Source organism: Varanus komodoensis, unplaced genomic scaffold (genome assembly GCF_004798865.1).
Source record: "Varanus komodoensis strain SLA01 unplaced genomic scaffold, ASM479886v1 scaffold7_3, whole genome shotgun sequence".
In the NCBI taxonomy this organism is placed as follows: Eukaryota; Metazoa; Chordata; class Lepidosauria; order Squamata; family Varanidae; genus Varanus; species Varanus komodoensis.
Window position 1 is genome coordinate 5,223,758 of NW_025336480.1, and position 16,916 is coordinate 5,240,673.

Below are 16,916 nucleotides of genomic sequence, written 5' to 3' on the forward strand. Positions count from 1 at the left end.
TTGTGTCCAGTTCTGAGCTCCAAGATTTAAGAAAGATGCAGAAAAACTAGAAAGTGTCCAGAGGAGGGCAACAAACATGCACTAAATTAGATACAGGTAAATTAGAAAGTGTGCAGAGAAGGGCAACAAAAATGATCCAGGGTTTGGAAACACTGCCCTTTGAGGAGAGACTGAGAGAACTGGGCATGTTCAGCCTTGAGAACAGAAGGGGCAGGGATGACACTGTGTAAGTACTTCAATGACTGTCACAAAGAGGAAGGTCAAGATATCTTCTCGCTCATACCAGAGAATAGGACATGGAATAATCAACTCAGGTTGGAACAACCCAGATTCAGAAAAGTTTCCTCACTGTCAGAGCAATGCAGCAGTGGAACCAGTTGTCCAGAGGGGTCATGGGCTCTCCTACACTAGAGAAATTCAAAATGAATCTGGACAGTCATCTGTGCAGGATACACAGAGACCACAATAAACATTACTTACCTGTATCTGATGTACTTCAAGTGTTCATTCACACAACTAGTCCACCAACCCCACCCACATCAGTGTCAATAGCTTCAGTTCCGTAGGTTTTTCTTAGGACCTGTATCAGGTCAGTATGGGTTGGCAGATCACCAGCCTTACCCCCAGTTCTGAGGTCACAGAGTCAGTCTCAAGAGAACTGGGGAAAATGGCAGGAGCTCCTCCTGGATATATCAGTTTGGAAAATCTTTCTGACAACAGTCCCTGCCCAGGGACAGAGCCCATATGTGTGAATGCACAGATGACCACTCAAAGAACATAAGTTACAAGTAAGCAACCTTACTATTTTGTTTTACAACTGTCTTCTTATTCCTAGATCTGGACTGTTTTTGCAGAGGCCATAGATGCTACTTGAAACTCTACTCCTCAAACTTCTTCCTGCAGTGTGTCTGCATTTGAATTTAACCCTAGTTTACAATTCTGGCTGATCAGGGGGAGTTAAGCTGGAGTTGCAGGTGTGAACATCATACCAAAAAGAATGCCCCTGAGATTTTTAGCCTTTGGCAGGAGTCAAGTGGGAGTGACAGTGTGGTGGTGACTAACATGCTGGCTCACTCACGACAACCCATGGTTTAAAAACTGTCATTGTGGACACGCCAGTCCTCTGGCTAATTAAAAGCTAGATTGGCCACATCACATTGAAATTTTAAATTAAACCTTGGTGTAGTGTGTGTTAGGTGTTTGAGTTTTTATAGGACTTGTTTAAACTGCTTTACTCAAATAACTGTCCTAACAGACTCAAAATTGGCTTTTTAGAAAGAACAGCTAGAGACTAAGATGGAAACAAGAATCCATATTCTTTAAATTAAATTCCTGTAAACACATTGGTTTAAATTAAAGAGAAGGTGAGGGAGAGTAAAACAATCTTTTGCAGAAATGAAAAAAAAAAAAACCCTTTCCGTCTAAGTCAAAGAATGATAAAAATTGTAATGCATTGAGTTTTGTTTGTTTTGCTTTGGGAGCCATTGTTAAATAGAAGTTAAAAAGTTTAAAAGTAGGTGTGGTATGCGCAGGAGAGCCCAGCTTCTGTCTATTCCCATTGTGTGCAATTGATTAAAGTTATACAGGAAATCATGCAAGCAGGAACTGGAATGTGACACAGCTTTGAGTGAAATACGGCAAACTACAGAGTGGAGAATGCTTTCAGGAAACCCACTCACTGTCCATTTTGACTTTCCCATGCTCAGGAAAAGATACTTATGAGATCACTGGAAAAACAGATGCAGTTGGAATCAGTCTTTATAGATAATTATTCACTGAACCAGCATTGATAACTGTGGCAAACATTACTGGCTGTGTTTCTTTTCCAATAGATGTTAGATAAGGAATTTTAAGAATGTGAAAAGTTATCATTAGCCTTGGTTTTACAGACTCCTTTTACTTCCAGTATCTGAATAGGATGCAATAAAAAACAAAAAGATAACAAACTCATAATTAGCTTCAGTTAATGAGTGGTATAAAAACAAACAAACAAATATTAAGCTAAATATAAGGAAAACTTTCTAAAAGCCTCAGGAAGAACACAAAAACAATAGTTCAGTTAACTGTAGTCCCAAGCCCAGTCTGCTAACATGACTAAAATTCCAAGGCCATGATCCAAAATTGCAACGTTGGTACCAGCTAACACTTTTTGACAGGATTTCACTGCTCTTGCTCCTTCTTGTAACTTTCCTCTGTCCCAATATTTTGGCTCTGTGGTTCTGTATTAACCAGCCAGTCTGTCCAGGAATCAGGGCTCACTAAATAGAGCAGAGATATAAAACACATTGGCTGTAGATCACCCCTTAAGTCCTGTCTTGTACCACCAGTACCCCAGGGTAGCTACCAAGAAAACAAGCAAAAAAAAAAAAAAAATCCCAGCAGCATTCCGAAGAGAGAGAATACTTATGTTGCATGCTCTTTAAAGAGCCTGTGCTTTAGTACCCTTTGTCTATATAAATATTAATTGATCCTTGTTACAGCACAGGATCATTGTTGTTGCATTATCAGAGCCACCTCTTAGGTTATTCTGTACGTATTCTTAGGATAAAGCAATGTGGCCTGGAAGAATATTGGTAAATAGTCATAGAATCAGGATGAATTACAGGTAGTACAGATTAGTCTCTGATGGACCAGGATGGAGGCTCACTGAGCAATATAAGGACTAACCTGCATGCCATTTGGGTGATACGGATAAGTTCTGACAAGATCAGAAAGACTGCTTATACCATGGGTCCTCAAACTACGGCCCACGGGCCAGATCCGGACCTCCATGCCCATTTATCCGGCCTGCCTCAGAGGTTTTGGACTCCCTGTGCCTGCGCACGCTGCTGCCTGCCTCGCCACATGTGCGGCGAGGGGGTGGCTTGCTCGCTCGGAGATTGTTTTGGACTCGCTCGGAAATCTCTGAGCGAGCGAGCGAGCTGCTGCCTCGCCCCGCCCACCTGCCCGCCACTTCCTTGCCATGCGCCCGCCACTACCTCGCTGCACATGCACGCACACCACCACTGCCACCTCACCAACCTGTGTCCACGGGCACCCCCACCTCACCAGCCTGTGCCTGCCACCTTTCAACTGGCCCCCTGTTGAAAAAGTTTGAGAACCGCTGGCTTACACCATGAAGTAAACTACCTGTAAGAACTTGTAGGGTCAGGATGACATATTACCAAATTTGCCACAAAAATGGCTGTGTCTTTGTTGTTGCTGTTAGTTGCGAAGACACGTCTGACCCATCGCATCCCCATGGACAACACTCCTCCCAGCCTTCTTGCCTGCCACCATCCCTCGGAGTCCGCTTAAGCTCACGCCAACTGCTTCAGTGACTCCATCTAGCCACCTCATTGTCTGTCGTCCCCTTCTTCTTTTGCCATCTATTGTTCCCAGCATTAGGCTCTTCTCCAGGGAGTCCTTCCTTCTCATTAGGTGGCCAAAGTATTTGAGTTTCATCTTAAGAATCTGGCCTTCTAAAGAGCAGTCAGGGTTGATCTCCTCTAAGACTGACTGGTTTGATCTCCTTGCAGTCCAAGGGACTCGCAGGAGTCTTCTCCAGCACCACAATTCAAACACCTCAATTCTTCAGCACTCAGCCTTCCTTATGGTCCAACTCTCACAGCTAAACATTTCAACTGGGAAAACCATAGCCTTGACTATACGCACTTTTGTTGGCAGGGTGATATCTCTGCTTTTTAGTATGCTTTCTAGATTTGCCATAACTTTCCTCCCAAGGAGCAAGCGTCTTTTAATTTCTTGGCTGCAGTCCCCGTCTTCAGTGATCTTGGAGCCCAGGAAAATAAAATCTGTCATTACCTCCATTTTTTCCCCATCTATTTGCCAGGAAATAATAGAACCAGATGCCATGATCTTAGTTTTCTTAAATGTTGAGTTTCAACCAACTTTTGCACTGTCCTCTTTCACCCGCATCAAGAGGCTCTTTAATTCCCCTTCACTTTCTGCCATTCGAGTGGTATCATCTGCATATCTGAGGTTGTTGATATTTCTCCCGGCAATCTTAATTCAAACTTGTGATTCATCTAGGCCCGCCTTTCTCATGATGTGCTCTGCATATAAGTTAAATAGGCATGGCGACAGTATACAGCCTTGCCGAACTCCTTTCTCAAATCACTTTGGCATCTCTCTTAGCTACTGTCTGGTCTTTCCTACTTTTCCTAGGAACCAGTCATCTGTTTAAGTTCTTTGTCTTCCTAGTGAGCCAGCAGGTTCCTTTTCAGGCATACTACCCTTTTCTTCTAGTTTTGACTTTTTTACAGTTGTTTTTCCTGACCACCCCTCCTGAGCATTTTATTACTCCTGTTTTAGCTTCATACTGTTTAGCTTTTCATTACTCCTGTTACATTCTTGTTCTTTTTCCTTTGCATCTTCCCCACTTTTTCCACCTCCCTGAGTCCTTGCACCATTTTAAAAACCCTTGGCCTAATTCCCCTTTGTTCTATTCAGCATGTCTTAGCAGTTGCACATTCTTGTCACTTAGATAACCAGGAAAACCCAGGAGCCTGTGTGGCAAATCCTGACTTGTTTGCATTACAAATGTCTCACAGACATGAGTTGTTGTACAGATAGTCCCCAGATATAGTACATACAGTACTTTAAAGTGCTCAGAATGATTCATATTCATGATCTTTTTACAATTTATGCAAAAATGATAGCTTAACTCTATATGACACTGATTTGAAATAATTTTCTAAACTGTTTTGTTGTTTTGTACAATACTGTATACCTACACACATGCATACAGATTGTATTTCTCTTCAGTACCTCTAGTTACTTTATTATTAACATATTATTATTGTTCTTATTATTATGCTGTGTAAGATAATTTAGTGAATATGGAAGTGCTTCCTAAGCATGTTAATATGCACAGAAAGACATACTAAGACTTACATACAAATTTCACTTAAGGATGTTCTCAGGAATAGAGCTTGTCTGTAACCCAGGGACTACCTGTACTAGTCTCTATCCATACAGTTTTTTTACCTTTGTCTGCGAACAATTTTGGATCATTTTGATCATGTTCCCAGAGTGATTAAACTTTAAAGTCACATGCCTATCCCACATGTCCATCCTATATACTGATCATCAATTAACCGAATCCATTTTTGAAGTTACTACAGTGTTAGGTTTTGCTGCTTTATAGTGGGAGGCATGTACATTCTTCTACTTGCTCATGGATAGTCTTCCTATGTACATTTTAGTTTTATATTTAATTATGATTAACATTATGATCATGATGTTAATGATGGTAGTATAATTTTGTAGGGACAACTGTACGTATAAACCAGTCAGAACCATTGGAGTATTTGTTAGCGACAGTAAGTTCCAGCAACAGTTTGGAGGTCAATACACTATTCACTGAGTGTCTTCCTCTGCAGCTTTGTAAGTAATATGAACTTCTTTAAGTGAATACCAGAGGACATGGATGGTGTCCTACAATATTCTGCTTATAGAAAACCTTTTACTTAGCACGTGCAAAAATTTTATTGCATAAATGGAAAGTTGCTCATAAAGAGTAGCAGTGTTATACTAATGTTGGCAGGTGGATAGGCAGGACCTGAGTCCTTGTGAATTGGCCCATGGTTTCTGTGTAGCATTAGAATTGTACAAATTAGAGCTGTTAGTTCTCAGCATGCTTACTGATGAACAAATATATTAAGTTCCTAGCCATCATGCTATATATTATTTTCCAAGCAGCATTCCCTTGAGATAGCATAAGTATAATAAATCTCAGCATTCAGTTCCAGTAAGTCTTGGAGAACAACAAAACACTAGACAAGACACATGGCAATGTTTTATATCAACTTTTTGAACAAGAGAAAAATAGTTGGATCTACAACAGTCTTAAGAAGGTGTAATCTGAATAACATATGTTCTGCATATGGTCTTTGCAATCTTTGAAAAAAGCTTACAAGTAATGCAGCAAGAGGATGCATTTTGCTAAGTAGCCAGGTAGAGTCATTTGGAAGTTCTCATACAGAACCTGATATTAACGGCAATCTTCTACTGATTTGCCCCTAGTATTTGGTGTCTGTACATTTTTCTTTTACATGTAGGTTCTGTTTGACAGTCATGGCTGCATACATTGTGGATGTAACCTCCACAAACTTTAATGGTTTTCCTTTCCCTTTTTCAGTAATAACCATCATCATATAGCTCTGCAGGAGTCCAAGCCATGCAGTATAAAATCAACTAGTGGAAAGGTCTTTGAGACTGTGTTCAGGACTATGATTATAGTAATCCTATGGAGGATGCTTCCATTAATAGAACCACTTTTAAGGTTCATATTCCATGAACTAGAAAGCATGTGAAAATTGCTTAATACTGCATCTTTTTGGTGATTGCTTCATACTAAATAAAATGAAGGAAGTAGACCTCAAAAAACTTGTATGAAACTGTATGTCCATCTGTATGGTGTTTGTGTCTGTTGTAGCCCGATGTACTTTCAGTATATTTGCTCATATTTTTGCATAAGCTGTGTAGGATCAGGGCTCGCCATATGTTTGAATACCATGCTTTTGGCCATTTTGTGTGTGTTGGCATTGAGGAAATTATCTGCCAAATACTTCAGAGCAGCTCACTGTCTACCTATGGTACCTGTCATGACGATGAATTTGTATGCAACTTCTGTATGGCAGATAGCTTGTAGTCTTTTGAAACCACAGACTCATTACATGCAACACTCAGTCTTAACCAAAGGCTGCATCTCTGAGGATGCATGTCTTAGAATCTCGCTGTGTGTGTTAGTGCTGGTCCAGTTGCAGCTCTGATTGTTGGAGAGAATGACTGGCATACTATATACATGGGTGGCAGAAAAATGATTCGTGTGAATTGTGGTCCTTAGAAATCTGTATGTTTGTGTGAATGAAAGAGAACAGTTGCTATGGATTGTTGGAGAAAAAGAATGACAGAAACAAACAAAAAAAATCCAATTTGCTTTCCTGGAAATGGTTTTAAAAAGCAAACAAACAGGAAAATGTTATTTGCTGATACTCATCATCCAACTGTGATCTCCAAGATGTGGTTCCACCCATGACTCTTCCAGTTCTAAACTGGGAAATTGCACATTTGATGCAGCAACCTGTTAGTATGCCTCTGAATGATGCAATAAAGTGACAGTCATTTTATTTTTACTCAGATCTTTATATTGGAACTGGGGGGATATATACATCTTTATATATGGAACTAGGGGGGGTATAGTAGGAATATCTTGGTTTTCAATCTTTTTCCCATCCTTCGATCCTTTTAGGAAACTGAATTGTTACAGTGGGAAAGCAAACCCAATTACTGTCTTGGCAAGGTGGTGACTCCATTGAGGTGACAGAAATCTTACAGTACCCCCTTCTTGGCTCACATTGCAGTGACTTCAGATGCCTTGATTCATTTGGGCATCTTTTCAGCTGTAAGTGTAGGCATAGGATGTAGCACTTGATTGTAGCATTTGATTGTTCTTCCCAAAATCATAAAATAATACTAACGTTTGTCAAAATGTATAAAAAAACTACTTTGTCTTTCTTGTACTCAGTCTCTTTTCTACACAGAATTTGCAAAAAGTTGTATGAACATCTCAGCTACATGCTGTGAGTCAATCTTTTTGTTCATTATAGTTGAAGATGGAATGTCCTCACCAGTGATGTGGAGTGTACAAGTTATCATTTCACTTCAAAAATATCATTGTCTGACAGGCTTAGCTTGTAGCTGGGTTTGCTTGACCCATGATGGGTTGTCACATTCCCCAAATCCACACAACCCGAGCCATTGCTGGTCAAACCCAGCCATGAGAAAGCCACTTGGTGAGAGCGGCAAAATGCCTTTGGCATTCCTGCTGAACAGTTCCCAAGCAAGTACCACTGACAGACATTCTCTAAGTGCCCAAGTGGCACTCAAGGTGGTGGAGCCATAATCAGTGACTGTTGTGTTGCCAAAAGGGAGTGGGAACTTTGCACACCTGTGATATGCACAATCATCTGTTGGACTAATTATGGTTAGGGTGACTTACTATACCATGCAAACCTGGCCAGTCTCAGTTGTTAACTACTTCCGAATTTTTAGCTGGACCCAATGTACTACTATTGAGAAAATAAAGACTTTAGGCTGCGTGCCCATTTATCCACATTACGTGTATTGGATCCAGGATTTGCTTTATGTGCTCATGGAAAGTCCTTCTGCCCAATACTAGGAGATTCCCCTTCTCTCTCCACAGCTTACCCCATCTGCAAGACTTAGAAAGTTAACCTGGAAAAAACGGCATGAGAATATCCATTTCTGCCAGCTCCATTGATCTAGCTGAAATCTAAATCCTGGCTGTAACTACTTGTGGCACATTAATGGTCTGAAAGCAACACAGTCCACACTGAGTCCTCCTTGTCTAGCTATGTGAAACAAGCCTCTTTGCATGCTGAATGGGAGGTGGGGAGGAATGGCATCTGTAACCACAAAGCCTGGGGAAGGGGGTACAAGGTAGCACCATTCTTTTTCTGTTTATTACGCCCAAATTATTTATATGATTTTGTCTCTCCTCTGTGCTATTGTGCAGAAAATAATGGTTTATTATTGAAATGTCATGGCTTTTAGTGGAGCACCTGTGTATGAGGAAGCCTAAAGCTCTTCATTAAAGGGATGTGGTTGAACTTGCAATATTGCAGAAATAGTAAATTTTCATAAAAGATTGGGGCACATGAGTGAGAGGTTTTACCTTTGTAATAATCTCGAAAGGAAGGCCAGTCTGCAGGTCACTAAGATTCCCTGGTAGGCTCTGGCTATATATTTAATTTAGTGCTGTTCTGTGTCTTTCTGTATTTGACAAACCTTCAACCTGCTCCAACTCCAAGAGAAGAGGAGGAGGAATTCTCTTAGTTCCCAGTTTCTAAGCTGTTCTCTTGCAAATTTTGATGGATTTCATTGGCTCACTTTTAATGTTCCAGTATTGGCTTTCCCATGGCATGTCAGAAGAAATGCATGAAAAAGAAAGGATCCAAAGGCAGAGCAAGAATAAAAAGTGGAAATTATAGGGAGAGACTGTGTGGCAGAAGGTAGCAGGATAATTAAAATATATTAAAGGCCCATAAAAAGAACTTGCTTGTATGCTTGTATTCTCTTAGCTCTTTGCATTGATTCAAAGGTTGAAGTAAGGATGAGATCTGAAAGTATGAAGGTGAGAATACTTCACTGTATATTTATCAAATTGAGTAGTCACTGGTAGTTGGATTGAGATTTAAGCTGGATCAACTGTACTAATAGAAATAAGCATTCCCTGCTTCTTACAGCAGCTCCTCCAACCTCCTGAAAATGCTATAACATGTCAGGAGAATGGAGTGAGCTGTAGTGTAAGGGAAGAGGGTTCCCAAAAATATAGGAGAGGGACCGTCAATGAGCAGGACCCTTCCTTTCACAGAAGATTCCTTCCTCTTAACAGAAAGCAGATCCTGGATCCACCCTGAGAAACAAGAGTTGCTTTAGAATTTACATATTGGCTTAATCAGTAATTTAACTTGCTTTACTACTCAATCTATGGAATGCGCTCCCCAGAGAGGTCCGCCTGGTGCCATCGTTATTTGTTTTTTCGGCGCCAGGCGAAGACCTTTTTATTTAAACATCATTTTAATTGCTAATATTATTTATTTATTTTGCATCTTTGGCCAGGATGTCTCCAATTATATTGTTTTTATATTGTTATTATTTATTTATTGTTGTGAGCTGCCCCGAGGCTTCGGCGAATGGGGCGGCATAGAAGCTTTCTAAATAAATAAATAAATAAATAAACATACATACATACATACATACATACATACAGTGGGGGATCCCATAGTAACTGCCTAAGTGGCAAATGTTTTTGCTTGTGCTACAAATATAAGGGCAAGTGGCTCTTTCCATGTTCAGTTTGGTGCAGTGTAGAATCCATGTAAGTTCTACTGGGTGTAGCTGATGGGGCTTCAATTAAGGACTCCATGTGTTCAACAAGTATAGTCCTGGCTAGCGCCAAGCCTGACTCGAGGCCTGCCGTTAAAGCCTTGGCTTCTTATAGTAGTAGTTCTGGTATGTACCTAAAATTGTTTAAGGATCTGTCAGATTTTGGGAGTCTCTCAAAAGGAATTTTTAAGGAGGAGTGCAAGATTTTTAGCTGGGACATGATCAGAACTATGCTCCAGTAAAATTTCACCCACTTTGACCACAAACCCCCATTTTTAAGGAATCCTAAGTTATGACAGCTACTTTTCTCAGAGCCAACAGAAACTCTTGACAAAGGGAAACTTTGTCTTTTTCATGGCGACTATAGGAGGGAACCTGAAAAAGATTTAGATCTTGCTGGGAAAGTAGCGTACTTGTACCACAACACCCCTTTCTTTTCAGAAGATTGCCTGGTCCTTTGCTTTAAATGGGCGACTTGCCTATGGCAAGCTGTCAAGAGAAAGTGAGGGGAGGAAGAGAATAGCCCCCCACACACACACACACCTGTATTGCCCCAGCTGAGGCTAGAAACCCCAGTAGGGTGATTTGGCTCCCAAATGAATGTGAATGTGTGCAAAATTATCCGAGAAATTTTACAAAAAATGCATTGTTTTGTGCATGTCTGTATGCACAGAAATTAAACCAAGTGTTGGTCAGCCCTGGGAAGCTCCTCCAGTGTGCTGCTGGTGCACTTTGAAGGAGCAGCTTAAAGCTGCCAGCACAGGCATCAGGAAAACTGGTTGTCAAGGCAGATTTTGTCATCTCTGGAGTGGGAGTGTAAAGGGCCATTTTAAGCCAAAAGCAGCTCCACATCATGGTGGAGAATGAGAGAAGCAAATGCCAGCAACTTCCTCGAGTGCTGCTTTGGCATGTAGGTGGCCATGGCAGTGACCAGGGCTCGCTTGGGAACGGTGGCAAGGGCTGGCGGGCTCTCTCTTTCTCAAATTTGTTTAAAGCCTGGGATTTAAACACAGTCTTGGGGCAGCCATTACAATAAAATTAGCAATAGGTAATATGAATAAAATAATGCAATTAAAATACAAAAGATAAAATAACATATTAATAAACAAGAATAAAACTTAAGTTAGTAAATTAAAACTGGAGCGAATTGATGCAAAAATAATCTAAGTGGTGCCAGAGGTGTGCCAGAGAAGAAGAGTTTCTGTCTGGAGCCTAAAGCTCAGCAGAGTAGGCACCTGACGCATCTCTGAAGGTAACGCATTCCATGCTTGGGGTGCCAGCACAGAAAGGCCCCCCTCCTTGCAGCCTCCCCCTTAACCTCCTTTGGGGGAGAAACTCATAGCAGAGCTGCCATTGATGACCTTAAACGATGGGCATGAATATGTGGAGTAAGACGCTCCCTAAGATAATGTGGACCCAAGCCATTTAAGCTTTTATATGTCATAGTCAAGACCTTGAATGCAGCCTGAAGTCCAAGAGAGAGGTGTAATATGTTCATAGGAACGAGTCTTTGTCAGCAACTGCTGCTCTTGCCAAGTGGGTCTCTGGCCTTAGGACTCCACTGAAAGTGGGCAAGTTTGTTTGGGTTTAGACAATATGGCAGCCCTCCATGAGTAAAACAAACACAAGAACATCCCTTGGGTTCTCATCAAGGGTTTCCTGGGCTGGGTTTGCGTGATGTAACAATCAACTGTTGACTTTTAATCATTGGTTGTCATGTTGAGCAAATCAGTACCCCCACCTTATGCAATAGATGCTTTGCCCATAGATCTGTTATACAAATGAAGATTATCTCACACCAGGTATGAAGCTCAGTGATTCACAAACCAGATCAACTATCTTAAACCAACAAACTACATTGTAAAACTCTTCAGAAGAAAACATTTATAAGCTAGAAGTCTTGATGGGAAACTTTGGTTTTTTACTGATGTTGTTCTCAGCTTTGCATAAATAGATTGCTTTCATAGAACTCATCTTGCCCATAGAATCAAATATGGCCACGGAGAGATCTATCTAATATTTCCATAGAAAAATCAAGAGTCCTGAAAGACAGATTTAATGTTCAAGTAAACCTTCACAAAAATATGTTGTAGCCGGGTGTTTTCAAATAGAGTTGTAGTATCAAAATATTTTGCAAGCCTATTAGTGTGCTTTGCCCTTTCCATGCAGTTTTCCTGATGAGTGCAACACAACAACAACAAACAAAACAGAAACAAAACCCCCCCACCCACGGTTTCCTCAGACAGCTGTTTCCAGTGAAATGAGGTTGAAATGTGTTACGATTTAAGTGTAGTTCTGTAGCTATGAGGACTGCAAGATTTTTGGATAGCAATGCTAAGTAGGTGGAGGTTTATAAACTGAATACATAAATTCAAAATGTTAGCAGGGCTTTTGGGGAGACTTTCCTACTAGAGAGAAACAATGTTGAATATGGGTAAATAAGGGGACTGGCTTAACAGCCTTCTGTTGAGTAGTGGTTCTTACTGCGTCCTTCCACATGGAAATTTGTCTTCTACCTTCTGGTTATGTACATTTCTTTTAAGCCATCTGTTTCATACTGGAAACAAACTAGAATTCCACTGTAGCACAGAGAGATGAAATTGACCTGTTCAGTTCCAGCTGTGCATTTAGGGGGACTACTTCCTAAAACACTGCCTCTTTCTTGCAACTGTAGACTCTTGAACATTGGTGTCCAACATCTAACTGTCCCCTTGCTTTGTCCGTGCTATGCCTTAGCTACTGTGGGAACTGCTACATTCTGGGGCAAGGGCTTCCAGACTGCTTCGTCAGGCTCTTTGCATATCGATGGCTGGAATCTTTCCACTGCTACCCTCTAGCGGCTGTCATGCCTTACTGCAGTGACAGCAGCACAGTGGGTGAGGCAAATGAAACAAGCAGAGAGAAATCAATACACAGAAAGCGAGACTGGGAAGAAGTAGAAGGGAGGAGTCGTCTCATCAGCCATTCTTGTCTTACAGGGTCCCAGCTGTCATTGGTAAAAGAGGAGGGAGGGAGAGGATTTACTATTGTGCGAAACAAGAGGGAGGGGGCAAGACGAGGGGAAGAAGAGGAGAGGAAGGAAGCACCATTTGTTTCACCTGAGCTTGAGCTTCTTTGCAAGCTGGTGTTGCTCCTGGGTTGGAGGGTAGGAGCCAGTTCTGCCCCTGCAAGAACAACCACGCATCATGTCTGGTTACCAGGGCAAGAAAAACATCCCCAGGATAACGGTGAGTAGCTTAATGCCTCTCCCCACACCCCGGCTCTTGCTATTTATGCACGACCGTTAATTTGTTTTGTATTCGTTTACTCCACCCCACCATATACCCGCTGCTTCACTCTGTTTCATAAGAAGTTGGTGCATAATTGGTTTAGAGGTTTTGTATGTTTATGAAGAGGAATATTATATAGCTAGTCAGTTTGCAGAAAGGGCGGTGGTGCATGCGGGGAGGACTCCATGTAGGCAAATCTTGGATTTTTGTTAATCTGCGCAATTAAAGGGTGTAAGAATCTCCATTGTCTCATGCTGTTAAATTATTGTTTAGCAAACCTTTGTGCAAAACAGCGATCAAATTCCCTTTTCAACCACGTCTGTGGAGAATAGTGTGGATTTCGTGACATTCTGTTTTTCAAACCTGCTTAGTGGGAGTGTGTGTTCCTCCTCCTCATTCAGTTCAGGATGTTTGATCACTTTTTTCATGCTTTGAAGAGACCCTGTCTTTCTGGGAGGAGCTGATCTGACCGAGTCAGGCTGACTTTTAAAGCAGACCGCTTGTGATTCTTCCTCTCCCCCCTTTTTTTGGTTGTATCACCACTCTTTTTTAAGCAGGAGCACCGGTATGCTCAAGTTGCCTACTGCATAGTTTTGTTTGCTGCATATTTGGGTGCGTCATGTGCCTTGACTCGGGTAGGGAAACAGAGAAATGATTCCCCTGTGAAAGTGAAAGCCTTGATATACAAACAAGTACAAAAAAAGGATTCCTCCCCCCCTGCATCTGAATAGGGGGCAGGGGTTGTTTGTTACCATGGAAGAAAAGGTATCTGATGGAGAGCCTGAAAATGAAATTGTGTGCAAAATTTCAGTATTTTGCATCTTTCTTGGTGTGTACCGTGCAGATGCATTTCCAGTGGCTTCATACTCCACCCTGATTTATTCTTGATGCAGTGAAATGCTTTGCAATGGGGGTACCCCTCAGTCTTTAATAGGCCTGGGGTTTATTGTTGCTGGTTTCAGATGCAAGGAGTGCAGCTGTGCTTTGTCTCCAATGCATTTTAATGAAATCTTTTGTGGGATAGGGTATGCATTGGGGGAACGGGTGGCTACTCCATCTTTGAGGCAAACAAAGGAAGCACAACCAAGCACACAGAGGGAGGGAGGGAGAGAGGGAGGGAAAAAAGAAGCTTGGCAGATACAATGTTTTCTAAGTCTACCTGTTTAGCAGGCTTATAATTTCCCAGAATGTTTCAGTTTTTGTTGGGATTTACAAATCATCTTTTGGTTGAACCATTTCTTTGACTTACTAATTTCTTCATTTTAAAACATTCTTATAAAATTGAAAATCATTAATTCTTGTTGTGGTGTATGAAGCATATTTCGCTACCTGTGACCCTAAATAAAGGAGCTATCCTTAACCAAAGAAGCCATTTTTTTCCTTGTCAGAAAAACCATTTATTCCTTTATTCATTCATTTATTTTTGTTCCTTCTTGAGTCAGACATTTTTCTGTTAAGGTTTGATATCCTGAGGATCCCAGTCCAGACACTTGGGACTAATCATAGAATAGAGTAGACATAGACAATACCTTACTTCGCACTTCTCCATTTTGTAGAATAATGAATTATTTGCTTTTAACATTGTTTATTTTATTTAATATCTCAAGTTAAACCCATTGGGAACCAATCCTTTTAATATTTAAACCAGTTATCATAATAATACAGCCCTAAGGAGCTTAGGTAGGCAGGTGCCAAGAGCAATATTGTGCAGTAGCCATATAAAAATGGTGCATTTTCTTCTCTTTTGGGGTGACCTACATTAGCTAAATCCTATGATACTGTTTTCTTTTGTGCTACTGCACCTGACTGCAGCAGTTTTGCTTCTCTGGGGTTCTGTGCAGAATGGCCACACCTACCTTGGTATTCAGCATATCCAATGCTTTCTTTGAAACAGCAGGAAGTCCAGCTGCATCAGGGGGCTTGGTCACCAACCCTTATGTTTGGAGCTCGTATGTTGGCCATCTCTGGTACATGCCCACTGCTCTGTGGAATCTTTTGCTCTGTGAATCTAGTTTTTGCAATTTTACTGTGGTTCTTTTATTGATGCTGTTTTACATTGCTTTATGTGCTATGACTGATTGAAAATGTTGGGTTAGAAACACTGAAAATAAATAGACTTTCTGAGAAGATGATACTATGCTTTTTAGAATTATCTCTCATTCTCAGCAGCACTGTGTTGAATTATGTTATTTTAAAAAACAGTTTCTGATCATGTAAGCTGGAAAATGGCTTTTTCCTGTGTACCCTGATATTGTTATATACTTAGCGGTTATGTACAACATATTGACTGCATGATCCAGTAATAGAAAAGTAATGGAAAATTGCACATTTGTGGGAGTATTCCTTCATCAACATTCAAGATGTAATTCCTCTGCAGACCAGGCACTCAGAAATTGCTTTATTAGGTGTGATGCAGCACCCACTTCTCAAAAGGATCTGTCCCCCCTGCAATCTGTAGGGTGTGTCTCTTGATCCCATTGTACACTTCAGCATGCAACTAGAAGTAAATGGGAAAGGATGTCGGGTGGCTCCTAATCAATATGCTCAGGGCATTAATTGCCAAATGTGAACAATGCTGGCTGTGCACAGCCCAATTTTTTTCTGATTTGGCAGGTTGACGACCACGTGATTGCAGCACTGTGGGAAAAACACCTGATACCCAGAAAATGCATTCTAAGGTAGAAGAACAATGATCAGCTGGGTCATTAACTAAAGTCCCATTGTTGTCATTGCTGGTAATAAATGCCACTGCTGGCAGTCAGTGTTGGTATAAAGTAAAGGTATACTTCCACAGGTAGTATAGCCTGATTATATGTGTGAAGCTTTTACCTAAAGGCAAGCATTGCTATTTATGATTGTCCATTATGACTAAGGCAAAATCTTGGGGAATAAAAGTGTTATTTGATTGACTCTCAAGCACACTAAGACACACTTCAAAGCCTGTGCAAAATTTTGATCTTGTTTATTGTTGAAAAGCAATTTGATGAAATGCAGATGGGAGAGACACTGTTTCATGCTGGCATTTCTGAGCAGCGGCTGTACTTCCGACATGTTCTGTGGACTCTGTCACTGTGGTTATATGAACGGTATGGCTCCTCTACATCTGTAATGAGGAAGACAGTGAAGTGGCTGCACAGGAGGAGTTGAATAGAAGGAGCTAGCCTGAGCCTGTTACCTGAGCCTGTGATTATCTATGGTGATGGCAATATTGAAGATTTGATGGGGAAAATCCGGCACTTTTAGGTGAGACAAAGATTATATTAGCAGTATTCATGTAACATGCTCTGAAGTGTCTATTTCAGAACTAAACTAGCACAACCATCACTGCTATGTATTTAAAAAAAAAAAACCTAAAAATCTTGCTAGTTAAAATGACAGCACTCAAGGCAGTTACTGAATATTGCATACAGTGTTAGGACCAGATTCAATCACTTTGAATTTGGAATATTTTGTGTTTCATCCTGTTCAGAGGGTTCATTGAATGTTGTCATTTCTATTTTTGGCAGAACAATGTCCAAATATAAAGTGTCAGCTCTGTGCTTTGGCTTTTAGACCGCCCTTACTCTCTTCTTGGTGTATATTAGACATCTCCTATCTCCATAATATACCTCTGTGTATAAAACGATGCTATGGGGGTAGAGATGGTGGGTCCCTCTGTTAGTGTGGATCCCAACATGGAGCCCATAGATACCCTAGATTCTTATTTTTTTATTTTCCAGTTTTTGATATATA

The 16,916-nt window shown here is 40.9% G+C and overlaps 1 protein-coding gene across 3 annotated transcripts in view; it reads left to right on the forward strand.

The window, feature by feature from the left end:
• DPYSL3 (dihydropyrimidinase like 3) overlaps positions 1 to 16,916 on the forward strand; it is a 79,939-nt gene that overhangs the window by 16,407 nt on the left and 46,616 nt on the right. The window contains exon 1 of one of the 3 annotated variants that reach the window (XM_044454131.1): positions 12,909 to 13,142. The exons of 1 other annotated variant lie outside the window; for it this stretch is intronic. In XM_044454131.1, the coding sequence (XP_044310066.1) occupies positions 13,101 to 13,142 (42 nt within the window). In that variant the 5' untranslated portion in view covers positions 12,909 to 13,100. Of the gene's footprint in view, positions 1 to 12,908; positions 13,143 to 13,200; positions 16,428 to 16,916 lie in introns of those variants that run through there. One more of the 3 variants, XM_044454132.1, reaches the window with a different exon arrangement.